This window comes from Cyrtonyx montezumae, unplaced genomic scaffold (assembly GCF_038088225.1).
Source record: "Cyrtonyx montezumae isolate F1298 unplaced genomic scaffold, pur_monq_1.0 scaffold_31, whole genome shotgun sequence".
Lineage (NCBI taxonomy): Eukaryota > Metazoa > Chordata > Aves > Galliformes > Odontophoridae > Cyrtonyx > Cyrtonyx montezumae.
Genome location: NW_027072036.1, coordinates 2,081,751 through 2,109,740, shown reverse-complemented (window position 1 = coordinate 2,109,740; position 27,990 = coordinate 2,081,751). Strand labels below are relative to the sequence as shown.

Below are 27,990 nucleotides of genomic sequence, written 5' to 3'. Positions count from 1 at the left end.
CATCCAGGTCGCTCTGGCTGGGATCCCTTCATGATGCACTGACTGCACGGCTCAGCTCACTGCCGTCACCAAGTGCTGAGGCTGCGCTCAATCCCATCATCAATGTCACTGGTGAAGATGCCGACCGAAACCGTAGATCACAACCATCCAACCAATTCCGCCCTTCAAATCCGCATCTCTCCACCTCAGAGCTGAGGCGGCCTCACAAGATCCCACTCACCTTCCCGCCTCGCCCTGAGGGGCGCTCGGGCCCGGTCGCGCCGATGCGCATGCGCGCCCCGGAAGTGACGCCAGGAGGCGGTGTCGTGCGCGCTCGCGGTCTCTTTGTGCGGTGCGGCTGCGGCGATGCTGGCGGGGGGGAAGAAGGCCGCGGAGGCGGCGGGCGGCGAGGGCGGGCCCGAGGCCCCGGTGCCTCCGTCCGCTGCCGTGGGAGCGCTGGGCTCTTCCGCCGAGGGCGGTGGGGCCGCGGAGCGCACCCCTCGCAAGAAGGAGCCGCCCCGGGCCTCGCCCCCGGGAGGTGCGTCCGAGTCGCCCGCCGTCTCCGCGCCCGGTGCCGAAACCACCGGCATCGCCGAGACCCCCGAGGGCCGCCGGACCAGCCGGCGCAAGCGGGCCAAGGTAGGGGCGGGCCGGGGGCGGAGCGGGCTTCGGGCCCGGCCCCCTGAGCGGAGGGGGTGTGCTGCTGAGCGGGGCCGTGCCGCGACCGTCGGGCTGAGGGGGGGGGACGGCGGCCTCTGGGGGCTCGTCTCTCGTGCGGAGTTGGGGGCGGTTCTGCGCGTGCCCCGTTCTGGTGTGAGATGTTAACGTCGGGGAGTGAGCAGTGAGGCTGGGGGTGTTGGAGACGCTCGGTTGGGCGTGAGCCAGCTGCGTGCCAAGGAGGCACGCGGCATCCCTGGCTGTGTCACGGCAGTGTGGTCAACAAGAGCGCGAGGCGACCGTCCCTCTGTGCTGGCACTGGTGGACCCCTACTACAGTGCTATACTCAGCGCTGGGCCCCTCACTGTGAGAAAGACGTGGAGCATGTGCTGAGAAGGCAGCAGAGCTGTGTGGGGTCTGGAGTACAGTGCTGTGGGGAGCGGCTGAGGGAATGGGATGGGTCCATCTGGAAGAGAAGAGCTCAGGGGAGACCACGTTACCCTGTAACTGCCAGGAAGGAGGTTGTTGTGAGGTGGGGATTGGCCTTTGCTTTCTTTAACAGTAATAGGAGGAGAGGTGATGGCCTTAAGTTGTGCAAGTTGTGGTCAGACTGGGTATTAAGAATAATTTCTTCCTTGAAACAGCAGCAATGTGTTGGCACAGGCTGCCCATGGAGGTGATGGGGTCACTGTCCCTGGAGATGTTGCAGAACTGTGGGGATGTGGCACTGAGAGTGTGGTCAGTGGGGGTGGTGGAGGTGGGATTGGACTGGATGATCTTAGAGGTCTTTTTCAACCCTAATGGTGGTAAGATGTAGTTGTGAAGTGTGAAAGTCACCAACAGCTGACAATAGTTTCAACCTCCACTAGGTAATTTTCATTTTCTTATAAGTGTAAATGAATGTATAAGTCACTTATACTTTGAAACCTCATTGTGGAAGACTGGGGGATCTCGGGTAAGCCTAGTGCTGGGGGGGTGTTTGAGATGGAAACTGTCATGACCCCTGGGGACCCCAAACTGTGTGGTGGCAGCAACGTGGTGTCCTGCGTGGCTGTGCCCTGGAAGCAGCACTGTCCCTTTGCACTTAAGAACTGTCAGATAGGGTCACTCTGGTATGGCTGCATAGGGGTTTTACTTGCTTTGTAGCTCTCTCTTGACAGGTAGGAATTACTGCACTGTTTGGAGTATATTTTGGTGATGCTTCTCTGTGTTGGTGGTATCCATTCCCTAAGGCTGTAACGTGGTGCTTCCAGAACTGCTTCTTGCTAGCACTGGGTGGCCCTGCTTTGAGTCACTGTGTTCATGTGAAATCAATGGAGGTTATCCAGGTGGATAAATAAATATACATGGGGAGAAGCGTGTTTCTTGCTGGGCTTGGTTGTTCTCTGAAAGCTGTGGGAGCTGAAGGAGGAGGAGAGGCAGAGGAGGGCTTTGGGCAGAACTGGTTTCTCTTGGTTTCGTATGCCTGTGGTGCTGTGGGATCTCTGTGAGTTACCTTAGGTTGGGAGCTCTCAATAGATCTCAGCAGTGCTGAGTTTGCTCAACTACGTAGAAACTGATAGTGCTGGACAGGATTGGGTGTAAAGAGATGAAAGTTGGCAAGTAGCTGTGCATGTTGGTGTTGTGCTGAATGTATGCTTCCTGCACGCAGGACTCCCAGTGCTGCTTTGAACTGTGGCCATTAATACCTTTCCTTTGATGGTGAAAGTGACGTGTCTCATTCTGTGGTCAGAAATGCAGTTACTTTCATCGTCTTGCAGTAGTGCCTGACCTGCAGGGTGTTGGGGGGGCACCAGCTGCTTTCTTATTCATCTTCCATTGACTGCATATTTTGAGAAGTGCTCGTTTTTATTTCGGTACAATAGAAATAGGCAGGGAAATTTAATAGCAATATACAAAACTTCCCTGCTTTGGAAGAATGCTTTATTTTCTCCTGGGGTTCCTGTGTTCCTTTCAGCTGGTCCATGCTTTTTATTTTTTCCTGAAGCTGGTAATATTATTTCTTTGTGCTGGAGAACAGCTAAAGAGGTGCAAGGGTTGTATCTGCCCTGTCCCTTGTGCTGGGAGCAGGGATAGGTGGGGCTGGAAAATTTCTACTGAATTATTATGGGTTACTTTCTTTTGCATTATATTTTACCTTGGCCTCTATTAGCTGTGTAAGTTATCTGTAGGGAACTTGCTGGTTAGTGCCATGACCACCTCGGTAACCCTTCTTAGTTCGACTGTGCGTTGTGAAGTCTGAGTGGAGAGGTGGCTGAATCCACTGGGGTGTGCAGATCTGGACAGATGAATGTGAGCTATGGATTGGGCTCGTGCAGTTTGTCATTCCTGGGTTTGATAGAGAGCTGAAGGCAGGGCAGAAAACTGCTGGCTTAACAGATATGCAGAAATTGGGCTGAGTATTAGGAGAAAGCTCCTACTGTTGGACATTTGGGTGTTGAAGATATGTTATGTTGTAGGAGCAAAAAAATGGAACTTGTGGAGCTGTTGATGTGGTGCCTGAGGTATAACTCTGGCTGAGGTGGCTCTTCTGCAAGCCTGGAAATGGTTTTGTTGCTTGCAGTGTTTGTTTTAGTATTGAAGCTTTGACAGCTTTGGTGTGTTGATTGTGTGTTGTGCTTTCTGCAGGTAGAGTATAGAGAGATGGATGAGAGCCTCGCAAATCTCTCAGAAGATGAGTATTACTCTGAAGAAGAGAGAAATGCTAAAGCTGAGAAAGAGAAGAAGCTGCCACCTCCACCTCCACCTGCTCCTGCAGAAGAAGAGAATGAAAGTGAGCCCGAGGAACCATCTGGTGAGTGAGGAGAGGTGATCTCCTGTAGCGCTGTTCAGGTCTTTCATCGCCAGAAATAAGTGGTGGCCAGGTGCAGCATCACAAAACCCGTGTCTGGTTTTGGATGACTGTTCTGCACTCCTTTGATTGCTGGAAAGGAGAGTAAGAATGTGCAGGAATAGCCTGGTGGAGAGATGTGCATTGATTGCATTCTAAGCTAAGCCTCTCATCCCAGAACCTTGTAGTCCTTACTGACTCGTCTTTGGAAGCGTATGGTCCTGAGTAGCAGTTCTCTCCCTTCAGCTGCCATACCTGCTCGTGTACCACCATTCTTATTTGAGAGAGAAGGGGTGAGATGTACTGGGAGGTTGCTGTGCAAGAGAGCCCACTTAATATACAGAGAATCTTTGGCTTTCAGCTATGAATCTGATCTTAATTTCTGTCTGGATGCTGTTTGTTGGAACCTCGGTGCCTTCCTCATTACCTTTGTCAGGTGCAGAGCATTGCCTTGTGTTGGGAAGGTCATTCTTCATGGAGCAGCTACTGAGAATCATGTGGTTGGCAGTACCCTTCCCTTTCTTATGCTGAGTTTACAGCTGCCACCGCTTCATCTCATGTTGGTGTGTTGCTGTAGTAGCCACAACATTACACTTTGGAGAAGTTCAGCTGTTGGAGAGTTCATAGTGCTGCATGCTTGGTGATTTTAGGCATTAACTGAAACCTAGGAGCATCAATCACTGATGTCAACAACTGTTAGTCTTCTTCTCTACTGCTCTTCATGTACTTCCTTCTGGCAGACAGATCTGAGCACGCAGACGAAGTGATGTCTATTTCAGGATACTCACTGTCGGTGTCAGGAGATGCGTTATAGGCCAGTATTGCATTTTAGCTGCTAGAAATTGCCCCTGCAATCTCCCTTCAGTCACTGGATTTCAGGAGTGCTGTAGTTCATATGTGTGACTGAAATATTTGCAAAGATACAGAGCTCCCTCCGCTCATTGTAGCTAATCTATCAAAAAAAAAATGGAGTTACAGTAGCTCCAACATAGCAGATATCTGAAGTTCACCGTTTCATTTAGCAAAGACTTTGGGTTTAATTCTTGAGATACTGTATTAAATAAACACTTTCCACATAGTTCTCATGTGCCATTTTCTGCCTAGAAGAATGATTGTTGACTTTGGTTTCAGAAAGAATCGATGTGAAGGAGGGAACTGAGGAGGAGAGGCAGCAGCAGTCTGGTTGTTCTGTGCAAGCAGCAGTCCTCCTGTACGTGCTGTGTTCAGTCACTGAGGTGGAAGCAGTTTTCAAACAGGCTGTGTCTAGCTGGCTGTAAAGAGCAGGAGCTCAGGTCATGATATTCTTCCCAGAAATCCTGCCATGGTGCATGACAGTGTGCTGTAGGGTCAGCAGGAGGAAAGAGAGAGCTTTTCAGCTGTCAATCCTTAGCTGGGCTTGCCGTGTTTTTAGAGGGTCTGAAGGTGTGTTCATCAGTGGCTCTTTCTGTCCTTGTCTTTATTTTCTAAAGCACAGATACCAGAGCATCAACTTGTCTTCATGGGCTATTGAAGTTTTCTGTAATTTGTTATTCAAATGCTGTTGGTAGGAAAAGGAGTGGAGTCCATTGCATGCTCTCATGTAGGAGCAGTGCTTGTGGCTGAGCTTCTCTCTGTCTCTTCTGTGAAGCAAAAATACAATCTTCCAAACAGAAATATGGCATAGGGCATCAGTGCTAGCACAGGTTCACCTGCTGTAAATTAGGGAAGATACTGAAGTTAGTTTTTGTGTCACTGTTTGTTGGCAGTGCAGAGCTTGATTTCCTTCATTTGTGCAGTGTTGGAGACAATTGCCTTTTGCATAGAAAAGCCTCAACCGTACAGTCTTACAGAGGTGTAAAAGTAACAGCAGGTGTTTCTTTGCTCTGAAACGATAGGAGGGTGATGTTAAAAGGAGATGAAACTTGGCACTGTAGGTCATAGTGAAATGTTACTCTAATTTGGGGTGGTTTCCATTAGTGTGTTCAGCAGTGGGGAAGTTGAAATGTTGTACAGATTTGCAACAGATACTGCCCATTATAGCAGTATTCATCATTAACATAAGTTCATTTCCTTACAATGTCTGCTTCTCTTTATTTGAAGAAATAGTTTAACAGTGCAGAATTTCCCCATTTCCTTTCAGTGCTGGATGGTGTTTGAGTTGCTGTGTGCCAGTCTCCCTTTTGGCATTCAGGAGCTTGCTGCTTTTGTTTTTTTTCTATAAGGAACATTTTTGTTGTCCTTCACTAAATCAGATTTTCATCTTTATGCCTTCCTGACTCTCCCTTATGTACTCCTGCCTTGTAAGCTCTGCCAGTGTTCTTACTTGGTAGTGGTCTTGTGCCTAGCTGCTACTTTCCAAAAATGGTGCAATTCAGAGCAGATGTGATTTTTGTAAAATGAATAGTCAGACTTAGTGGTGCTCTCTCTGCCTTTTCATCCCAATTGTCTGTTTTCCTCATTCAGCTCAGCACTCCTTTTTGCCCATCCTTTGCTGCTATTCAATGTTATAAAGCATCGTGTGATTTTTTTTTTTTTGAAGTAGACTTCTTTGCAGACCTTGTTCCTTTTCAGCTCCTGCTGTGTTCTGTGGCCGTGCCCAGTCCAGCACTCTGCTCCTGCACAATTTGTGTTCAAGTGCAGTAGTTTGATACTGGGTGGATCAGCAGTTTGCTTGCTGCTTTTTCCTTAGCAGCTGGGATTTGACTTTCTCACTGTGAAGGAGGGAGAATCTGAGCCCTAGTGTGCTGTTTCCACATTGCTCTACGTAGACTCTGCATAGTGCTTAGAGCTGTATCAAGTAATGTGTTTAGTGACCTAACATAAAAAATGATTTAGCTGTTATTAACATGAAGAAAGTACTGTCTGTTTTTGTAATAAAACTAAGAGCAGTTTCATCCCCTCTATTCAGCGTCCATGCTAACTCAGGGTGCTGCAGGCTGATGTCCTTTCAGTAAGTGAAGGAATTAGAAAGATGCTGACAAGTGTGAGTTTTAGTATGAATTTAAGGCTTATAATAGATGGCAAATATTGATCTTTGACTTGTTCTTCTCTTCCTAGTCCGGAAGCAAATCCTTTAATGTTGGAATTTGTTCCCTGCAAAATAAAGTACTTACAATGCAAGTGAAGTTAGGAATTCTTTCCTGCTACTGCAGATGTGTTAGTCCAGAGAGTCCCAACTTTGGGACTTCAGTCAGAACGCAAATGTTTGTCTCAATCTCTCTTGTTTTTCTCTCCACTTTTCTGTTAGCAGACTGATTATGTAGAAGTACATTTTGAAAATGTCCTCCTTGTGTCAGAGCCACACTGAGCAATATGACAGGCAATCCTTTTAATAATTAATACTTCAGTAGAGTCCAATATTGAAATCATATTGCCTTGAGACACTCAGTGTACTCAGTGAGCCAGGAATTATAGAGTTCTGTTGAAACTTTCAGGTTTTTTATTATTTGTGGATGTCTAATGTGTTACCGTTTTATGATTTTTGTTATATTATTGATATTCCACATCATAACATCATGTGGTATATTGGGAGTTAGAGTTAATGCTCCAGCTGCATTCTCCTAACCACTAGCCCGAGAGCATTAACTCTTTAACACCTATCAATAGGAATATCAAGAATACGGCAAAAATCATAAAACTATAACATATTGTTATAGTGTTCTAGGTATTCATCTAGATTATCAAAATATGAAAACATCTGCTTTATTAACCCAAGTGAAATTCTGAAACCATAGGAAGTGACCGTTCCATTTGAGTCAGTGGAGGTTTGTTTGGGCTCCAGACAACACCTGGTTTGCTGACTGCTGAAGCACTTGGCTTGAAGCAGCATTTGTATGGGTGTTCATAGCCCAGCAGCACTCAACAGTCCTGCTATGTTTTCCTGTTCTCCTGAGGTGATGATTTGAGACCAGTATTTGAAGATCACTTATGAGCTGGACTTGGAGCTAGCTTCTCCTGTGAAGGTTAGCAGCTTGTAGGCTTTGTTCCTGCAGACATCACAGCTGTATTCATCTCTGTATATAATACTCTATTCCCAATTGGGTTGCAGTCCTATTCAGATGAATGTAATTTTGAGACTTCTTCCCATCTTTCAGATGCGTGCTTCTACTTTCCTCATATTTCTAGCTCTGGATACATTGACAGGCCAATATCTTTCAGTGCTGGATGTTGGTTGTGTAGGCAATCTGTGATTTGGCAGTACTGGCTTGGCTTCAGAGGTTAGTTTGTTAGAGTTGGTGTGTCAGGGGCTCTGAAGCCACAATAACTGTTCTGAACCTTTCATATGCAGTTCCTTTCATCGACCTTCAAGTAAAGGCTTATAGCCAAAAAAGAATAAAAAAAAGAGCCTTTCTTTAAAGTAAGAGGTTTGAGCTAGAGGTTCAAACTAAGGGGTTCAAGAATGGTTCAAACTGTCTGCTTGTCTGCGAGGAGACTCAGGAGTCTCAAGGGCAAGAGTATTGAATTCTTAAGGTTCTGATGCTATCCATCTATCAGATCTTGGCAGTAAGTGTAATCTTGTTATTCAAATCCTAGTCATTAATTAAGTTGATCATAAGTATTTAGCTACTAGGAATGCTACGTACTGTGTGCTTCTTTATTTCCCGATCAAGTCTGATGTAAAGGATCCAGTAACACAGATTACATCTTAGAAGACCACAGAGTTTGGTGCCCCTGGACCTAGGTTCCAGGAGATGGGATTCTCAGAAAATGGGTTTAGTTAGTTGGTGACATTTAATACCTACAACGCCAGCTGCCGGGCCTTTATGTCCAGTACGGTTTAACTTATGGAGTAAGGTCCCTGAGTTCTCCTCTTTCCTTCCACAGGGCAAGCAGGAGGACTTCAAGACGACAATTCTGGAGGGTATGGAGACGGCCAAGCATCAGGTGAGGGTGGCGTTTGATGCTTGCCACTTAGGAGCAAGAGCCGCCAAGCTAGGGAGTGATGCTTGCAGGTGCGCATGGGTGTGGGTGTCCCAAACGTAGTGAGGTGCAGGAGTCGTGTACACACCTGTTTTTAAACAGAAAAAAAGAAGTGAAGGGTATTTTCAAAAAACAGTTGAGGTCTCTACCATCTTCAGAAAAGGACACTAACCTACGTTGAAATGCCTCAGGCCGATCTCTCATCCCTCCTTTCCTCTCCATGTTCAGAGGAGTCCAACCATGCAAAAAAATTGATTCTTACCTAGCCAGTTTTTCCCAGTTAAAATGGTGTGGGAAGCCCTGGGCCTCAGCATGAGTAGTCCTTTTTTTTTTCTCATTTGCTGAAGGAATATAGCATGTAGTACGTGTATTTTTTCCATCTCTTTTATTTTTTTAAGGGATTGAGTTTGAGGTGTGTCCCAGTGGTTAGCCCAGGAGATCCATCTGTTGTGGACATCAGGAGTCTGCTTTTCAGTGGACTTGGTGGCCAATTGCACTCAACACCTGGTCCAAGTACTGAGGCCAGCAGCATGCACTTGCTGTTTAACTTACAGAATTGGTGTCTTCACTCTTAAGTCCTTAAAGTGCTACTGAAAGTCTTCCATTGACTCTGCAACTTTCACCCCTCATGTGAGGTGTGAGGATTAGGGTTGTAAGCCACTGAGTCAAAGACACCAGGACCTATTCTGGACCTTCATTTTGCTCTTTTTGAAGCAAATACAAATTCAGGATGCTCATCTGAGCGTGCATCCTTGCTGTTTCTGTATAAAGAAGTCTAGCTGTGTTTTGGCTTATACCTCTCATGCACAATTTCTGAATATTATAGATTGTGGACTTGAGGATGCATTGCTTATTTTACTTGAGGTAGGCATTGACTGTTGGGAAGTTCTGCATGATTTGCATTACATATGTGCTCATGGGTATGCTGTAGCAGTCGGCTGATCCGTTAACCAAGTGCCTTCCCTTTGGAGTGTCACTCATCTGCAGATTTTTCAGTAAGTCTTCATGTGGGCAGCAGCCCTTGGGGTTCCTTCTGTGGGGATAAAGATAATTAAAACTTTGGCACGTTGGTTGCTGATACAGAATGTCAGGAAGTGGCAAGTGTGTGTGTGAATGTGTGTGAAGAGGAGATAGCTATCCAGTCTGGGAAGAGACGTTTCTGCATTCTGTGAGAAGTGCTGTGCCCCAGGGAGAGCAGTATGCAGTTCTGAGCTTCTGTTCCCTTTCCTATGTGAAATAATAAGGCAGGGTGATTTACCTTTGAGCTGTGTCACTGCAAAAGGAAACTCAAGGGCATCTCACTTGTTTAACATCTGATGGTTGAATCCCCTCACCGATAGTATTTAGGCTGTTTCTAAATTCTGATGCCAAATCTTGTTGTGGGTTTTTGATTTTTTTTTTTTAGTGTGAAATATAGCTGTGCCTTAATTGATAGATGCAAGCAACAGAGCCACCACTGGGGGGCTCTTCCTGAGCAGACTAGAGCAGGAGTTTATCTCTAGTGTTTCAGTTGAAAACACAAAGCTTTTCAAAAAAGAAACCTGCCAGATTGCTTGAAAAACCTGTACGTTGGAGATCTCTGCTGGTTGTCATTGCGTGGCAGGCAGTGTTACCTAAAAAGTGCCTTGGGAATGCCCGCTCACTTCAGCATGAGCTCATAGATGTTACTGGGTTGAGTGGTTCTCAGTCTGCACGTTGTGCTGCTGAGCCTCCTGCCAGTGCTCATCCTGGAGCCGTGCTGTCCTGCACAGCGGTGTCGGAGTGGTGACTTGGGTTTGGCTGTTGTGTCATGGTAGGGAGTACAAGGTTTAGCACGTGCAGTCATTTGTAGATGTCTGTGTGTTTGCTGCAGGGTCGGGGTGGCTGACAGCTGAAGGGCCCAGATCTGTGTGTTACTGGAGAAGATGAAGCTAGTGTGCTGCTGTATTTCTTTCCCATAGCAAAACATGGCTGTCCAGAAGCGTTATTGGTGTCTCAGTGTTTCCTAGTGTTAATTCCATTTTACTTCCTTGCAGAGCTCTATAACCTCTGGTTTTAATTTCCTCTTGACAATTTCTTGCAAGCAATCAGAGTTTTCTTTACTGTTGCCCATCACACAGTTATATCTTCTAACCTTTACTTATGGGTGGATTATTTTTTTTATAACCATTCCCTTCTTTAATTTTTTTCTTGTAAGTAATGCTTGGAAGCTGTGTGTGCTTGCACCAGAACAAAGAGAATTCCTGCTTTTCCCCAGTGCAGCAGCACATGGACATGAATATCAGACTTAGAAAGAAGTGTCTTTGCTAGTGGAACACACGCTGCAAGCCTATAAACTTTTTGGTGCTCATTACAGTTTTGAACAATTCCACCATCAGGAAATAGTCTTAACCTTTCTGCATTACTTGTGTTCCTTCCCCTCTCAGGATGCATTGGTTTGCATCTTTTGAGGCCTCGCTTCTGACTGTCTAGTTCTCAAGTCAGTTCCTAGCACATCTTGTGTTTGATATCTCAGCATTCTCTTCTCCTTGCTGTGCCTGCAGGATTCCCTCTCTGCACTCCCTTTGTGCTGTAGCACTTCCTGCAGCTGTGCCTTGGTTTGCTGCTTTATGTGACTGAGGCATGTGGGATACATAGCTGCATGAGGAGTTCCCTGCCAAGGGCAGTGTTTGTGTCCAGGTGCCTTTATGAACAAAGTCTTCCAATATCTCCTGTTTAACATTGCTCTTTTATACATGGAGTCTTTCTAAGCAAAAGGCCCAAATCTGTTGTGTGTGAGCTAGGCAGGGGGTGTAGGAGTAGCATAAGTAGGATTGCATTTCACTGCAGTGTATATTATGGGTATGTAGAAATGGAGAAAAAGCTAACGGGGAGTCCTCTAGCTTGAGGAGGAGAAGCTCTGTGCAAATTTCACCCTTGGAAAGCAGGTGAGAGGGGCTGTTGTGCTTGTATGACATAGGCCTTCTGGATTGGAATGGGCTCCAAGGCGTTTCTCATATTCTGGCAGAAAGTGGGAGCTACTCAGATGAAGGACAGCAACTGAAGCAGCTCTGATCTACAGAGGTTCTGCTGGATTTGTGTTCTGCTGCCCTCCTTATTGCTCAGATTGCTTTTTGCCATAGTGCATCTTTTTTCGTTAACCCTGGAATTCAAAGAACCGTTGACTTGGAAAGCTGCATGCCTTCCAGGAATAAATAAAAGGAGTGAGCAAAAGCATGTCCTGAAATTAGCCACCATGTCACCCTGTGGCTACTCTAGGTGTGTTCACTAGGAAGTGCAGGGCCAGAAACACTCCTGTGGTGGTTGCATTGCAGTGCTTGTAGACAACTTGTCTTTTTATTGTAGGTGTGGAGGGTGCAGCTTTCCAGAGTAGACTTCCACATGACCGTATGACATCTCAAGAAGCTGCCTGCTTCCCTGATATAATCAGTGGGCCACAGCAGACTCAGAAGGTGTTTCTGTACATCAGGAACCGCACTGTAAGTGTATTGTAACAGTATTGATTAAAAATATGGAGGACGTTTTTGTACCAGAGTATTTTGCAAATGTTTTTTGTGGTTACTATGTCATACCTACTAGTATATATACATAGATCTACCATGCCATAGTAGATCTTTGCTTTTGTGATAGTGGTGTTTCATTTCTCACATCCTGTCATGCTCTAAGGAAGGAATTACCCAATTCTTGATTAAAGCTGTGTGAATAATCTGTAGCATATTTGCAGTATTCAAAAGTCATAACAACCTCAAAACTATTATGATTCTGCCAGTACAGCTTTCTAAAGGAAACAAGTAGAAAACTGGTACAGATGTTCTATTGTTAGGACTCGGATTAAAAATCTCTCTGTAGAACACTTGAACGTGATATATTATTGCATAGAGTAAGGCAACAACTCTCAGCTTATATTGCTTCAGTTTCATAAAAGACATTGCTGTGCTGCAAAACTGAAGTCTGCTTCAGGATGTTTGTAGCATCTCTGCCCAATTCAAAACTTCCATGCAACTTAAAAATGCTGAAGGGAGGGGTGAGATTTAAATAATTCATTGGGGAATTCATTTGTTTGGGATTTCAACCTAAACAAAACTTAAATGGTAGTGCTGAATTTCTGAGGGCGATACTGTTTTAATGTGAGCAGATAGTGATAGGACAGAGGGAGCAGTGGAGGTGCTGAGAGAGCTTCCTAGGCAGGGATTCCTTTCTGAAGAGGGTTTGAGTGGACCTTTCCCAGTTGGGATAGCAGAGGATGTAGAACAGCAGGTGAAGTGGGTGACAGTAGAAATCCAGTGCTGTGCATCCCCTTACGTAGAGCTGGCATGGCACCAAGGATGCTGAAAATATTGAAGAGGACCTAAACACTCAGCTCCAGGAGTTAGATCACTGAGTCTGTTATTCCCAATGAAATCAAGAATTGAATGAATTGTCTGGAAAGTCAGCACATCTTGAAAAGCTAGCTGTTTCATAAGGGGAGGTCTTCTTTAAGATACATCTGGTTTTTCTGAAGGACTCCGTAAGAAAGTGGCCAAAGGAGATCCAGTCCATGTGATAATTCTGTATTTCCCTCCCACCCCTTCACTTGAGAAATTGCTGTTGGCTGAAATACCTCAGTCATAAATAGGTACAGAGTAGAATGGAGAATTCGTTGTGGAGGGCAGCTGTGCTCAGAAGCCTTTGGAACTCTTTTAAGGCCTGTGCTGCTCAGAGCCTTTATAATGGGGCTAAAAATCAGAACTTCTGAGGAGATGGCCATTTGCTCATAGTAAGTTATTTTGGGCAGTAAAACTAGGAGCAGCTTCAAAAAGATGCTAAAGGGGCTCTTAGGAGTAACTGGATAATAACACAGCTGAAATTCATTTAAATAAGGGTAAACTAATGTGGATAAGGAAAGGAATTTTGTGTGCACACAGATTGAATGTAAAAACAGATTATTGGATTTGAATTCTTCCAGTTGATAATGAAATCTTAGAATTGAATGGTATAAAATGGTTTGTAGTAGTATAAAATGGCTTGTTCCATGATCACAGAGTGTATTAAAATTACTTGCTAAAGGTGAATTTGCCTATTTCCATATTCTGCTTCAGTTGGCCTTCCAGATTGTATGGAAATTCTTTGCACTTCATCATGCTTGTGTGATCTCTATTGTAAGTTATCTGTGAGGAGTTGAGACATTCAGTTGTGTAATTGTAGAGAGGAAACCCAAAGAAATAAAGAAATAAGTAGTCTTGGTGTGTAAAATGGTGTGGATATGCTATGCATGAGCTGTGCATCAAATGACAAAATGTCATATATTGGCTTTATTTTTGAAGTGTATAACTGGTTCCTAAATATGGATAATGCCTTTAATTGTAGGCTTTAACTTTTAGTCAGCCCTGCAGCATTCTGACAACAGGACTCAGTTATCTTCAGGTCCCTTCCACCCATTCTGTTCTACTCCCTTTGTGTGTGGTCAGTGTATTCCATGGGTACTGTCTTAGTAAAGGTGGGTTAGGTGATTAGTAGACTTCATTAGATAGTAATTACCTCTACAGGCTTTACAAAGACCATGTAAAATTGGATGCAGCAAAGTCAGATGTGGGCTCACATTGCATGGCTAGTTAAAGTATGGCAGGTGCAATTTGCCATCAGTATTAGGTTACAAACACATGGAAAACACCTCTTTTGTATTGCTTAATAACGTGTCTTACTCTTTAACAGCTGCAGCTCTGGTTGGATAACCCAAAGATTCAGTTGACGTTTGAGGCAACAATCCAACAATTAGAAGCACCTTACAATAGTAAGTCAAGTCTTTTCTTGCCAAAACCATACTGTATGTAGTGTTGCTGGTTTTCAGTTTTGGGAAAAAGCTCTTCCAAATCAAGAGAGGACTTCAGATCAGTCCTTCTGTTAGGGTGGAGTGAATGCTTGATGAACACTGAGGTACAAAGCAGGATCTTGCAGTATGCTTGTGTCACGAGTTGCCAAGAGTCTGTTTGTTCCCTTGGTAAGGAATAGCAGAATTCACATAAGCTGGAAAGTAGATAAGTTGGCAGAGAAGCTTCTTGCAATTGTTCTTGCAAGAGTTCGTGTCCAGATTTTAAGGTTTGCTGCAATTTCCTGAGGGTCTGAAGGTCTGAGAGTTTCTCTTGCATAAGCTTTCTGGATGGCATTAAGGAGTTGCATTAGTCAGTGGCCATAACAAAAGAAGGCAATACAAGAGCAAGGAGTTGCTGCTTACCTTGGGAAGGTGGTTCAGTGGAGCAGCTGGAGGCACCAGAAAGGGATGTTCTTTTGCTACTCTGACCTGCTCATTTGTGAATGCTGTCAGTAGGTCTGTGCTGCTGAGCATACAGAATAACTCAGGTTCCAATTTTGTAGGTGACACGGTGCTGGTTCACAGAGTGCACAGCTATCTGGAGCGGCATGGACTGATCAACTTTGGTATCTACAAAAGAGTGAAGCCTCTTCCAAGTAAGGAACTTGAGAGCTGTTTCTGGTTGCAGGGTTTCCTTTTGTTTTATTTCTGTTTATTATTCTGCAGTTTATTGGGGCAAATCTTGGAGCACCTTTGTTATTTTTAGTATTTTTCTTCTTTGAGAGTAATAAAGGCTGGAAAGCCATTGATGTATTAAGTTTTAAGAGGGCAAAATCTTTGTGAGGCAATGGCTGAAAAATAAAGCTTGCTAACAGGTTCACTGTTAATAAGTGATGGGAAATGATCATGAAGGAAATGTGCCCTCATTAAAAGGGATTTGATGTCAAGTGTACCTAACACCTAAAATTCATACAACTATGGTTAATCTCATTAAACTTTAATAATCTAATGATAACTACCTTTAAGTGATCAGAAACTTTTTAAATCTTAACCCTAGTTAAGTGTTCCTCTATTAGAAGAGGTGGATGGAGGATGCTGGTGAGTATTGATCCAGCTCCAAAGCTTTCCAGGTTTTATCCTCTTGGGACTGGAGGAACTGTGATACATTGCCTCACAGTAATTAATAGGAATCAGATTGTTCAGTTTCCCTCCAGAGGAGTTTTTCTCCTTCCTTCATAGATAAACTGTTGGCCACATTTTCATTCTCACTGAGAACGTATTTGTTTGGTTTTGCTCTTACCATATTACATTCATACATACTTCAGTTTTCTCTCCATGACAAATTGCCAGAAGTTTGTGCTGTCTGAACTGGTGATGAGAAGTAAGGTGTTCTTCATTCTTGGTATCTTAGACACAGCTGCTCATGTTGTGGTGGTTCACTTCCACATCCTGTAAACTTTTTTTTTTTTCCTTTGCTTAGCCAAGAAAACTGGAAAGGTGATCATCATTGGTTCTGGTGTGTCTGGGTTGGCAGCAGCTCGCCAGTTGCAGAGTTTTGGGATGGATGTCACAGTTCTGGAAGCCAGGGTATGAATTTCTGTGCTGTTTTACTTTGATATTAAAACAGAAGCAGTAGGGCATTGGTGCACTTGGTGCAGCAACTGGAAGTGTCTCTGCAGTGTGCCTGGAGCTGGGTGCACATGGCAGCCAGCTGGGGGGGCTGGAGTTCTGATCTTGTCTCACTGGGAAGCACTGATCTGCTCTGAATAGGAGTGGATGAATGCTTTGTCAGGGAGGAGTGCACAGTGAGGTGCTCACCACCAGTAATGCCTGGAATCTTCCTTTCATGATTGGGAACTGATGTTTAGTGATTAAGAACTGATTTACTGCGAAGTAGAAGTCTGCATTAAGAGCTCGTGCATAGGTTAGAATCCTTGCCTGGAATTGCAGTATGTAGGCAAAATTTTTCCATGTTTTTTTTTTTTTAATTCTACATTAATCTTTTCTTATTTATTACCATGTGCTTAACACATGTTATAGGTCGTAAAGGTTATACAGAGCTCGATTTTCTTGATGCATGAACAAGCTGAATGTTCCTTCAGTAGCAAACATGTTTTTTTTTAAACAGTTCTAGGTAGAGTCTCCTTGATTTGAAATTGGAAATCATTCTTCCATCTAACCTGAACACTTGGAAACAGCTCAGTGCTAATCTTAAACGGAACAAATTAAACTGGCATTTACCTGGCTGTGCATTGTGACTTTGTTTTGTCTGTAGGTGTGCTTCTGACACTCTTCTAGCATAGAGTGTGTATGAGGTTTTCTTCATTGGAGTAGTGCTTCAGAGCTTTCTTTGTGCTGCCTGTCCTGAGAGGTGTTGTGTGGCTGTTTAATGCTGCCTGGTGTATCCTTGCATTATGACTTCAGTGACTCAGGTGTAGCTTAGGCTGTTAGTAATGTTTATATCCTTCTGAATTTCTGATTGGGAGATTAAAGAAAACTGAAATATCCAGTGTTACATGAATTCGTAGCGTGGGATATTTGCACCACATTAATTGATCTTTCTCTGTGGTAACATCCTGCTAGCTGCACTGAGAATAGGAAAAGGTGATCTTTTTGATAGTGGTTTTCATTTTGTTTTCTGTTCTGTTTTTCACTCCCTCGTATGTGGCAGGAAGAGAAATGTCATTCTTAATATATCAAGAATCAAAACCTTTTTTCCCATTTCCAACATGAGCTGCTGATTTGTGCTGATCTTCTGGGTTTACATCTGTCTCTACTGTGGAGAATAAATGAAAAATTGCCTGATGGCCTTTTCTCAAATGTAGTTCTCTTAAGCACAGATCACTTCCAGTATTGGAATTGTGGTAGGAAGTGGGAGGAGGAAATACAGTACGTAATGTGATCTGTCTGTGGGTGGTGAAAGATTTTTCTTATATCTTGCTAAGTCGTACTGCATGTGCAGCTAAATCTGTCCAAATTAAAATGGGCTTCTTTATATTCTTTTAAATGCAACTTAAATATTTTATCTTTTAATTTAGGTGAATTGAGATCAAGTATTCATTTGCTTGACTTCTTTGCAAAAAGAAATCTACGTTATGTTCATTGTACCTTTATGAGAATGCTGAGCTTGTGTACTGTCAAGCTGATGTCTTTTAAGTAAGATGTGTTGCTGAATGTAACCAGAGCTGTTACCTGTTGTGCTTTTAAAAGGATCGAGTGGGAGGAAGAGTGGCCACCTTTCGCAAAGGGAACTACGTGGCTGACCTGGGGGCAATGGTGGTAACAGGACTTGGTGAGTCTTAGAGATTAAAAAGGAAGTGGGGGAGAGAAAGCATCAGGTCATCCTATCAAAAATAGGAAACCCTACACTGTTCCCTTTCCTGGCCAAAATTATTGTATGTGTTTGATTATTAAGAACATGATATTCCAATTTGGCCTCTTTAGTTGTTACCATCTTGTATTAGTGAATTCTCATCATCTTTGTAAGCTCCTGAAGTTAATGTGTAGCTGTGGAAGATTTTCATGTCTCTAGAATAGCTTTTAGTGTGAAATCCTTCTTTAATTGCAGAGAGATGTTTTAGGAGTACTTTTAACTCCAAAAAAAAAATGTTTTCCAGGAGGAAATCCCATGGCTGTGGTCAGCAAACAAGTGAATATGGAGCTGGCTAAGATCAAACAGAAGTGTCCACTGTACGAAGCAAATGGACAAGCTGTAAGTCTGATACTAGTTCCATAAATCTTAATCTCCCATCTATTTGTTATCAGCCTACTGATCTAGCATGAGGCAGCATCAAGGAAGAGAGGGAGTAATGAATATGTCTGTCTACTTGAAGTGAACCTGCAGCCATTCTTCTAAAACCTGCTTCTTCCATGCAAATTTTTGAGATTTCATAGCGTTTATGGAAGCTAAGCTCCTGCTTGTTCTTCCCACAGTAGTTGATTTTTTTCTTTTTCTCATCTCGCTCCCTGCTGTGCTGTGTCTCTCCCTTTTCACAGTCACATGGTTAAGCTTGGATGGGACCTCTCTGGGCCCAGCCCCCCCTGCCCCAGCAGGGATACCCAGAGCTGCTTGCCCAGGGCTGTGTCCAGACAGCATTTGAATGTCTCCAAGGAGAAGACCACACCTTCTCTGGGCAACGTGTTCCATTACTTTGTCACCTGTGCAGCACAGAAATGTTTCCTGATGCTCAGACAGAACCTCTTATGTTGCAGTTTGTGCCTGTTGCCTCTTGTCCTGGCATTAACTACCACCTACAAGAACCATGCTCTGTCCTCTTTGAACCCTCCCCTCAGATGTTATTGTTGGCAGAATCCTTTCCTGAGCCTCCTCTTTTCCAGGCTGAACAGTCCTGGCTCCCTTGGCCTTTCCTCATAGGAGAGGTGCTCCAGTCCCTCAGTGGTCTCCTTGGCCTTTCATTGTCCTCACTCCAGTAGCTCTCTTGTTCTGGGAGACCCAGGCCTGGGCTTAGTATCTCCCAGTGAGACTTTACCAGTGCCCAGCAGAGGGAAGGATCATTTCCCTTGGCCTACCAGCAGTGCTTTGCCCATGCATCCCAAGTTATTTACTGTTAAATGTTTTGCATTGCTAACTCATGTTCACCTTAGTATCCACCAGGACCCTCAGGTCCTTCTCTGCAAAGCTACTTCCCAGCTGCATGGCCCATAGCATGTCCTAATACCTGGAGTTGTTCCTTCCCAGGTGTAGGACTTTGCAACCTCTCCTTGCTGAATTTTGTGAGGTTCCTATCAGGGTCCCTCTGGATGGCAGCAGGATCATATAGTGTGTCAGCTGCTCTTCTCAGCTTTGTATTATCTGCAAAACTGGTGAGGGTGTGCTCTGCCCTGTCATTAATGAGGAAGTTGAACAGGATCCTGGTGATTACCAGCAGCTTCTTGGCATTTCAGTCTTCAGGAGAGTTACCCTACAGCTCCTCATTCAGAACAAGCACTATGGAATCTAATGTTCAGTGGATTCTCACTCCCTGTGACTCTGGAAGGTCTGTTCAGCTCAGTAATAGCAAGTCCTCTATTTGCTTTTCACTGAGACATGTTCTGAGGAAGCATGCCAAGTTCTGCTTGTATTGGCTGGAGGAACTGTAGCATTTTGAATGTTAGTTATGAGGTGTTATGAGTTTAGACTGCACTAGGAAAGGTAATCTTTTCTTCTAAAACTTTCTCTATACCACTCCAGTGTTTTATCTCTGAGGCTCAGAACTGTGCTGACCTAGATTTTCTTTTATTTGTGAGTAGAATATTAGGAACAAAGCTTGTTCTTTTGGCTTGTAGGTTCCAAAAGAAAAAGATGAAATGGTGGAGCAAGAATTCAATCGTCTGTTGGAAGCTACCTCGTATCTCAGTCATCAGCTTGATTTTAATGTTCTCAATAATAAGCCTGTCTCCCTAGGTCAGGCTCTGGAGGTTGTCATACAGTAAGTGACTTCACTCTTCTCTGTAGAATTGCTATTCTATAGAGGACGAAAAAAAAAAGTACTAGAGACAGTCATGATGTTCCTAGGGTTAGCACTGCACTATTATTGAGTGGTTTGGTCTCTTCTAGCTTCTTGTTTGTGCATGAATTTCCTATTTATTGTAGCAGAATATGCCAAAGTCATCAGAAGTAGCAAACATCTTTAATTGAATGCTTCCTGAAGGTCATTCCTACAGTAACTGATAGTGGATAACTGACTTACTGTGCAGGGGTGTACTTACTGTCCACTTATTCCACTGGAAAGGTAATGGCATCTGTAATAGACATTTTAATAATGCTAGGTAACATCTGGCTTTTATTTTAGCTGGTCAAGTAGAAACTTGTATGAATTTTCATGTTGCTGTACTGGTGTTTTTTTTTTTTTAAATATCCCCTATGCTTTTATGCATTGCATCTAGATTATAGTAATGAGCTTTCTTGATACTGCTAGGATTTTATACTGAGCTGACTCTTCTTGCTTCTTCCAGGTTGCAGGAGAAACATGTGAAGGATGAGCAGATTGAACACTGGAAAAAGATTGTGAAAACACAGGAGGAATTGAAAGATCTTCTTAACAAGGTCAGATTTTGTCCAGTGATGTTTAGAACAGGCAGAATGTACCAAAGAAAACCCAAACATCAACACAAAACAGTTGCTACTAACACTGTTCATTTAAAAAAAAAAAACAACAAAAAACCAAGCTGTTCTAAGGCTTGCCAGGAATCATTGCTATGACAAAGGAGGCCTAAAGAACTATTTAAATTCATGCTGCTTTTCTAACCATCAAAAATTTTTTTTACTTCTTCAGAAGTAATTAGGGATAGTACCTGATTGATTTTCTTTATATCAGAAGACAGTAAGCAGTAGTGTAATAGAAGATAGTTCTAAAGGAATTTGAAAGCTGTGGGACAAGTTGAGTAGTTTTTCCCCTTTCTTTGTCTCCATATGTGAAGAGGAGTACAGGGGATTAGGTAGAAGAGGTAAAACATCAATCTAGGAAAAGAAAGGGAGAAGACACATTATCAACCAGAGTTATATTGTAGCTTTTGTTGGAGTTGTTAGAGGGGGAATGCCAGTGGTAGTAACTGTGAAAACCCTTTGAATTTTGTGCTTGGAGGAAAAGTGATCAAATCTACAGTTTGTGGTGTAGGAACACTTCTAGGTTGTCTCTGGAGTTCTGCTTGGTTGTGGCAGGTGGGATCTTTGCATCTCCACACTTCCTGAAATGAAGAAATTTCTGAGGACGGAATTTTCATTAGCTTTTCATGCTTCTCATTAGCAAGGTGTTGAGTCAGAAATCACTGGTGTTGGGCTTAAACTGTTCTTTTGGACTTGGTGGTATTGTGATTTTGTGGATGTAGAATTGCATATAAGTAACATCTGGAAATCTGTTTGAGGTGAATATCCATTTTATGCTCATATAAAACTCTGCCCCCATTTCTTTTTTTCGCCCTACTTCATCTTGAAAAGATGGTGAATTTAAAAGAGAAGATTAAAGAACTCCATCAGCAGTATAAGGAAGCATCAGAAGTGAAGCCACCTCGGGATATTACAGCAGAGTTCCTTGTGAAGAGTAAACACAGAGATCTGACTGCACTCTGCAAGGTAATGGATGACATGCAACACTCAACTCAATGATCTCTGAAGACTTCCCAGCCAAGTAAAATAACCTCAGCTGAATGCTGAGGTCAGACTTGATTTCTAGTACTACTTTATCCTACAGAAGTGTGGAAATAAAAATCTGTTTCTGTAGGGATATGCTCTTTCTTTAAGATGAGATGGCCTTCTCTCTATCCAAAGGCTTTACACAGCTTTATCTTGTCAAGCAACACGTGTCTCCCTTTGTGTATATGTTGGTGTGAGAATATATTCCTTAAAAGAGAACCATAGAAACCACTCTTCTGATGTTAGTGCTGGCTCAGGTCAGATGGAGCCAAGGGTCATTTTTCAGCTGTTTCTTCATCAGAAAATATGAACCTCGACTTGGAAGGCTGATCTGCTAGGGCTACTTTGTAGTTTTGTGGATATTTCAAGTCTTTTTCTTGTCAGCTAGGAAGGACAGCAGATCTTTCTGAACTGATAATACAATCCAGAGTGCTAATTAATGTCACAGGATACACTTGAAGGTCAAAATGGCTTTATTGGCTAAAGAAAATGAGTTTTTGGTGAATGCTACCCTCCTCCTGTCCCTTCGCCACCCATGCCAAGAGTGACAAATAGAGCTGAGTTACACTGTACAGGATGCCACGTGGTCCCAGTGTACATGAGCTGAGCTTAATGTGAGCTTTTAATTGTGTTTAGGAGTATGATGAACTGGCAGAAACACAAGGAAAGCTGGAAGAGAAGCTGCAGGAACTTGAAGCCAATCCACCAAGGTAAGGATAGGAACGATGAAGATGAGTAATCAGGAAATCAAAGAGCATCACGTAACACTCCTTATTTTTGAAGGGAAGGCTCTAGTTTCACTTAGAACACTATATGTGAACTCCTGTTTGCAAACGTGACTTGGCTCAGTTTGGTTTTGGCATTTGCTTTTTGTGTTGTTGGTTCTTTTTCTCCCACTATGCAAGATCTGATACAATACACTTTCCAAAGCAGCACGTTCAGTGTCCTGCTCCAACAAGCTAAATGTCTCTTGTATTATATTCTTTTCCAGTGATGTTTATCTGTCTTCAAGGGATAGGCAGATACTTGACTGGCATTTTGCAAACTTGGAATTTGCTAATGCTACACCGCTCTCTACGCTTTCACTGAAGCACTGGGACCAGGTAGCTAATTAATTGATCTATTTGTTCTGCAAAAATTGATTTCATTCACATGGAAGCTTCTGTGTTACCCATTTCTAAACTCCTGAGTGGTATCTGCCTTGATGCAGATGCTGATCTCTTAGATGTTGTTATTCCCCAATGAAGTTCCAGGAAGGTTTCTCTGTGTGTTGAAATAACCTCTAACAGTACTGTCTCCTGAAACTTTCTATAGTTATTATTTGGTTAATATCATGGGTTTTAAAATTTATTAGACTCATTCTTTGAAATTTTTTCTTGAAAACACTCTACTGCTCTACAGAGTTGCTGATTATTCTCTATGGAGTGACATGATTCCATTATATAAATGTAGACTTTCCTGCATCTTCGTTTTAGGACGACGACTTTGAATTCACAGGCAGCCACCTGACTGTGAGGAATGGGTATTCCTGTGTGCCCGTGGCCTTGGCAGAGGGTTTGGACATTAAGTTAAACACAGCAGTTCGTCAGGTTCGCTATACAGCTTCAGGTATGTGGAGCCACCTCATGGTAACAGCTGCTTTGAGGGAAAACAATCAAATAAATCAGAGCTCAGTGCTTCTGGAAGTGGGTGAATCTCATGGGATGCTTCTATCTTATATTTTAGGTTAGAAAAAGCCACATTTCTTATTGTGATTGATTATGTAGGAAGCTTTAACAGATTAATACATCTTTAATGGGCTTTGCTTCTTTCTGTGGATGGCTTGACTCCACCATTTTCAGCTGTAATTACCAATGAAGAGGTTCACATTCAATCTCTTCACTCTGTTGTTACTGAGGTGTTTGGAGAGGGAGGACTTTGATTGCTGAAGATTGCATGGGCTCTGATGTTAGAAGTATAACCAAGTGTAAGATCCTAGTGGAAGGAGTGCAGCTGTTCTTCAGTACATGGGTCTCAGGGAAACTCAATGAGAAAGTCTCTCAGTGAGAGTCACACCCCTGCTGGCTGTGTAGTTACGCATGTATTTAACTATTGTGAGCCTTCGGGCTTATCCCAGTGTGGTCCTTCTTGGATGCTCTCAGTTCCACGTTTTTGTGTTTGCTTTGTGTGGCCAATAATGTTTGTTTGCCTAGAAGTTAGGTTAAGCTTCTAAATCTTTGTTAATAGTCTTCTAAATCTTTGTTAATCCCATGCTTTATAAGGCCTCTTGCCCCACCTATTAAATGTCAGTTTTTCTCTTCCAGGCTGTGAGGTGATTGCAGTAAATACTCGATCTACCAGCCAGACGTTCATTTATAAATGTGATGCTGTGCTGTGTACCCTTCCCTTGGGAGTCCTGAAGCAGCAGCCTCCAGCAGTACAGTTCGTGCCACCTCTCCCTGAGTGGAAAACTTCAGCAGTGCAGCGTATGGGATTTGGCAACCTTAACAAGGTCAGCCCTCCTTGAGGGAACTGCAGTGGGGTTGTGGTGGATGGAAGGAGAATGTTTCTTCTGCTCCTCCTTTGCTTGGTGTTGAAAATTATCTGAAGAATTGTATAGGACTTCTGTATCCTGCATGGTTTTTAACTGGTTAAATTTCAGCAATAGATTGACATGGTACATTTGCCATAGCTTGGTAAGCAGCAAACATAAAATGTAAAAGGATGAGTATTAACCTATGAAACACAGTAAAGGAATACCCTTGCATGTATTCTTACACCTCCATATTTCCCTTCCTGGACCTTTTCAGTGATGAAAATCAATTAATTTGATTTTCCTGATTTTATTGATTCTTTGCTTCTAGGTTGTGCTGTGTTTTGATCGTGTCTTCTGGGATCCAAGTGTCAATTTGTTTGGTCACGTTGGTAGCACTACTGCAAGCAGAGGGGAACTTTTCTTGTTTTGGAACCTGTACAAAGGTATTTGTTTGTGCTGCATGTTTACTTCTGTCTGTTTCTTGTTTGTGTAGGTTCAGATCCAGAAAGGAGCACTTCTTTAAGGTGCTGTTATTTTCATGTATGAATATGATAAGGGGTATTTGTGGGAGGGCAGATGGAAGCAGAGAGCTGTAGTAAATTAAGACAGTACATGGAAGAGTATGGGTTCTCCAGTGCTGAGTTTGAGGCTACATCTGTTTAATTGCATTGCTTCCTATTGGCTCATGTGGCTGAAAGGGGAGAAGTTGATTGCAGTTTCCCATGGATAGGAAGGTGACAGTTAACATGATAGTATAGAACTGACTGACTTTCTGATGACAAATTATCAATCCAGAAACAAAGGAAAAAACCCAGAAGTATCACGTATGAATTCTTCTCAGAATTGCTCCTTGTACTGGATGGTGTTCTATTGTTTCTCCTTTTGGCTCAGTTTGAGATTCTTTCATCTGTGTGTGCTTTGGTAATGAAGAAATCACAGTAATTTGTGCAAGTGAGCTATTTATGCAGGTTGTGCTGATCTTAGTGACATTTTATCATAGATTTTTCTTTTTTCTGTCAGATGGTTTGGAAGATATTGAGTTACCTGGAAAGTGTAGCACAGAGGACTGTTAAATCCTAGTGTAAATGTCTTCTCCCAGATAAATCTTTTCCTCTCCATGTGCTGTCCTTCCTGATAAGTGTGTTGGCTTTCAGTTTTCTTGGCAATTCCAAGTACTGCCATAGTCTATATTCATTTGTTTTCATCTTGGTGATTCAGTGTGATAAGGGATGAATGAGGAATACACCTGTTGAATTTGTTGTATTTTTGTCCTTGTGATTTAGTTGCAGGCAATAGTCAGACTTGTCTGGTTGAAATGTTAAGATTTCAGTCATTCACTTATTTTTCTGTCTCCCCCGCCCTCTCCCTCCCTGGTTAGCACCCATTTTGCTGGCCTTGGTTGCAGGAGAAGCAGCAGGAATCATGGAAAATATCAGTGATGATGTCATTGTTGGACGATGCCTCGCCATCCTCAAAGGCATATTTGGCAGCAGTGCTGTGCCACAGGTTAGTACAGACAGTTCCTCCACTGAGATTATGTATACTACAGCATAAAAAGTGTATTTTAATTTTAATGTGCCAGTTGACAGACCAAATGCTGGAAGATGAGTGTCATTTCACAGAGGGAGTAGGTTCACTCATTTTCCTTATTGCAGGGTAATTGCAGAGCTGTTACTGAAAGTGGCTTGGTCATCCTCAGCCTTCTGCTGTTTTCTGTAGGATGGTCAGCCATCCAAAGGAAGAAGCAGCTCTCAGTTGTGCTGAGTTCTCTCAAGTGCACGTTTATTTAACGTGTTTGTAGTTTGTCTGCTCATGTGCTGTGAGCACTTAGTACTGGAGTGACTTTCTGGATGCCATTCAGCAGTCTGGATGTGCCATGCTCTCTTCTGTGCTATCTGATGAACAGATATGTAGAATGCATAACCTGCTGTGCTGGTACATCTGCCAAAGTGAGGAAGCAGAAAAGTTAAACCAAAGCAGCTACACTTTGTTGGAATGTAGTCCATCCTCCTCCTTGCTGTGCTTTTTCTTGTTAGTGTCATCTTTTCTCTTTCTGGCTGTATTTTTGGTTCCCTGAAATGGATCTAACCTGCACCAGCTTTCCTGTAGGTCCTTCTTTGGTATTAAGGCCTGCTGTGAGGTCTCTCCAGAGCCTTCAGCTTCCAGGCTGAAAAACTCCTGACTCTCTCGCTCTCTCTCTTCCTTTCTCCCTCCCTTTTATCCTTCACTTAGCATCTTTTGTGCTGACTGTAAAACATGGACTGTGTCATTAACTGAAGTTTCTCTTGTCTCAGCCCAAAGAGACTGTGGTGTCCCGTTGGCGTGCTGATCCGTGGGCCCGGGGCTCATACTCCTATGTAGCAGCTGGATCTTCTGGAAATGACTACGACTTGATGGCTCAACCAATTACTCCAGGGCCAGCCATTCCAGGTGCTCCACAGGTGAGGTATTTCTCAGTTCTTTGTAGAAATGCATCAAAATGTGGTGGGTTTGCTTCTTTACAGGTGAAGTGCAGAGGGAGAGGAAGCAAAAATTCTCCCAGACTGGGAGCCAGCACAGTGAAGACCTAAGATGTCTCAGGTTCTTTGGGAAGATCAAGTCTTGAAAGCAAAAGCAGAAGGGGCTATGGGGTTTTAGCTTTCTTGAGGTGGTTCTTATAGTGATACAACTCTCTAATAAACATAGCTATTGAGAAAATGATTTTCTGTAGAATCTATTAGGACGAAATTGGTGTCCTACTTTTTAATGAGATCAAACTGCTCTAATCTGTGAACTGATGAAGCTTTCTTTTGCATGTATTGTTCATGTTATGTGTCAGACTTGGTTGTTTCTGATATACGTGTGAATTTGGCCATGGTATTGTAGATACAACATGGAAATGCTTTTTCAGTGTACAGCTTAGGAGGCAAATCTCTTCATCTGCTTCTCAAAGTATTCCTGAGCAATGGGAAAGTATTTTGTCACATCATTTTTAACGTGGAATGGAGTGTGTGCAGAAGTCACAGAGGTGTTCTGTGTTCCTCTTTGCAGCCCATTCCTCGCCTCTTTTTTGCTGGAGAACACACAATTCGCAACTACCCTGCCACTGTGCATGGGGCTTTGCTGAGTGGACTGAGAGAAGCAGGTCGCATTGCAGACCAATTTCTTGGGGCCATGTATACTTTGCCCCGCCAGCCTACACCTGGGGTCCCCACACAGCAAGCTACCAGCATCTGAGGGGATTAGGAGGGATCAGAAGAGGACTAACAAAGCCACGGAGCTGCTGCTGGGTGAACTGCTTGGGATGAAGACATTCATGTGGTCTGTTCAGAGTACCTGCTGAAGGGACTTGGCCATAAGTTGGAATGGTCTCACAAAAGCCAGTTGGCTTGGCAACCCTTGACAAAAACCTTGGAAAGCTGTATCAAGTGTCAGCATGTACAGAATGCTTTACTACCAAATTGGCCAGGGAGGTTTATTTTGACCCTGCAGATGCTTTTTGAAAGTCAAGTCGAGCTTGTAGTTGGAGTTTTAGAGGGTTTTATTCTACCTATTTGTGTACTTACAATCCAGTAATTGCAGAAAAGGCCCTTTAGAAGTTGGCTTCTACAAACTGTAGCTTAGTGTAGAACTTATGGGAGCACTTTTGCTTAATTTTGTTTTGAAGGATAATGTTTTTGATCCATTTTACTCCTACCCAGCATTTGAGGATTTGCTACGACCCCTTCCCTGACAGTGACAGCACGTCACACCCCTCCAAAGTTGCCAAGCCTGCTGCTGTATTAAATATTTTCAACAAAAGAAATGACCCAAACTGGATATTCCTAAGGTAAAAGCTAGGAAGAATGACTTCATAGGTTCATAGGTTCATTAGGTTGGAAAGAACCTACGAGATCATCTAGTCCAGCCATCCTCCTATCATCATCCCTACCCAACTTGCATGTGTTGATACAGAAGTGGAGTTGCCCAGACAGTAAGCTTGTGAGGGACTTCATCTCATGATTAGTGTGTGCTGCAGATGGGCTGTGCCTCGTGGTTTCTTACCCTTTCTTTCAGAGCCCAGGGGAAAAACCTTTCCTTTCTGCTGCATTGAGGAGACAACATTGCAGCTGCCAGGTTATCCTGAAAATGACTTTGACTTGGCTGCTTTTCTTTACATTTTCCTTCTTTCTCACTCAGTGCATGAAACATTCTCATTGCACAGAGCGCTCATATTTCATCACTTAGGGCCT

General features: G+C 43.3%; 2 protein-coding genes across 3 annotated transcripts in view; both read left to right on the top strand.

The window, feature by feature from the left end:
* The first annotated feature begins 314 nt into the window (after positions 1-314).
* On the top strand, positions 315-27,604 carry KDM1A (lysine demethylase 1A). Of its 2 annotated transcripts, XM_065744417.1 has the most exons (20): positions 315-618; positions 3,265-3,430; positions 8,270-8,329; positions 11,690-11,823; positions 14,036-14,114; positions 14,696-14,788; positions 15,613-15,719; positions 17,343-17,424; positions 17,750-17,844; positions 19,419-19,561; positions 20,088-20,178; positions 21,070-21,204; positions 21,901-21,974; positions 22,256-22,367; positions 22,740-22,872; positions 23,568-23,755; positions 24,108-24,222; positions 25,158-25,285; positions 26,074-26,220; positions 26,810-27,604. In XM_065744417.1, exons 1-20 carry the CDS (start codon positions 346-348, stop codon positions 26,993-26,995), a joined length of 2,541 nt encoding a protein of 846 aa, XP_065600489.1. In that variant the 5' UTR covers positions 315-345; the 3' UTR covers positions 26,996-27,604. The 2 variants fall into 2 exon arrangements, with proteins under 2 accessions (XP_065600489.1, XP_065600490.1); XM_065744418.1 differs by lacking the exon at positions 8,270-8,329.
* Positions 19,397-27,990, top strand: part of EYA3 (EYA transcriptional coactivator and phosphatase 3) — a 218,572-nt gene continuing 209,978 nt past the window's right edge. Inside the window, exon 1 of the mRNA XM_065744434.1 lies at positions 19,397-19,401. The gene's annotated coding sequence lies outside the window, so the exon portion shown is untranslated. The remainder of the gene's footprint in view (positions 19,402-27,990) is intronic.

What these genes read in the sequence shown, in the direction of transcription:
- KDM1A (XM_065744417.1), top strand. Translation starts at nt 346, where the DNA reads ATGCTGGCGGGGGGGAAGAAGGCCGCGGAGGCGGCGGGCGGCGAGGGC. An exon ending in TGGAGACGGCCAAGCATCAG is followed by an intron (nt 8,330 to 11,689) that starts GTGAGGGTGGCG and finishes TTTTTATTGTAG; the next exon opens with GTGTGGAGGGTGCAGCTTTC. An exon ending in GCTCTGGAGGTTGTCATACA is followed by an intron (nt 19,562 to 20,087) that starts GTAAGTGACTTC and finishes TGCTTCTTCCAG; the next exon opens with GTTGCAGGAGAAACATGTGA.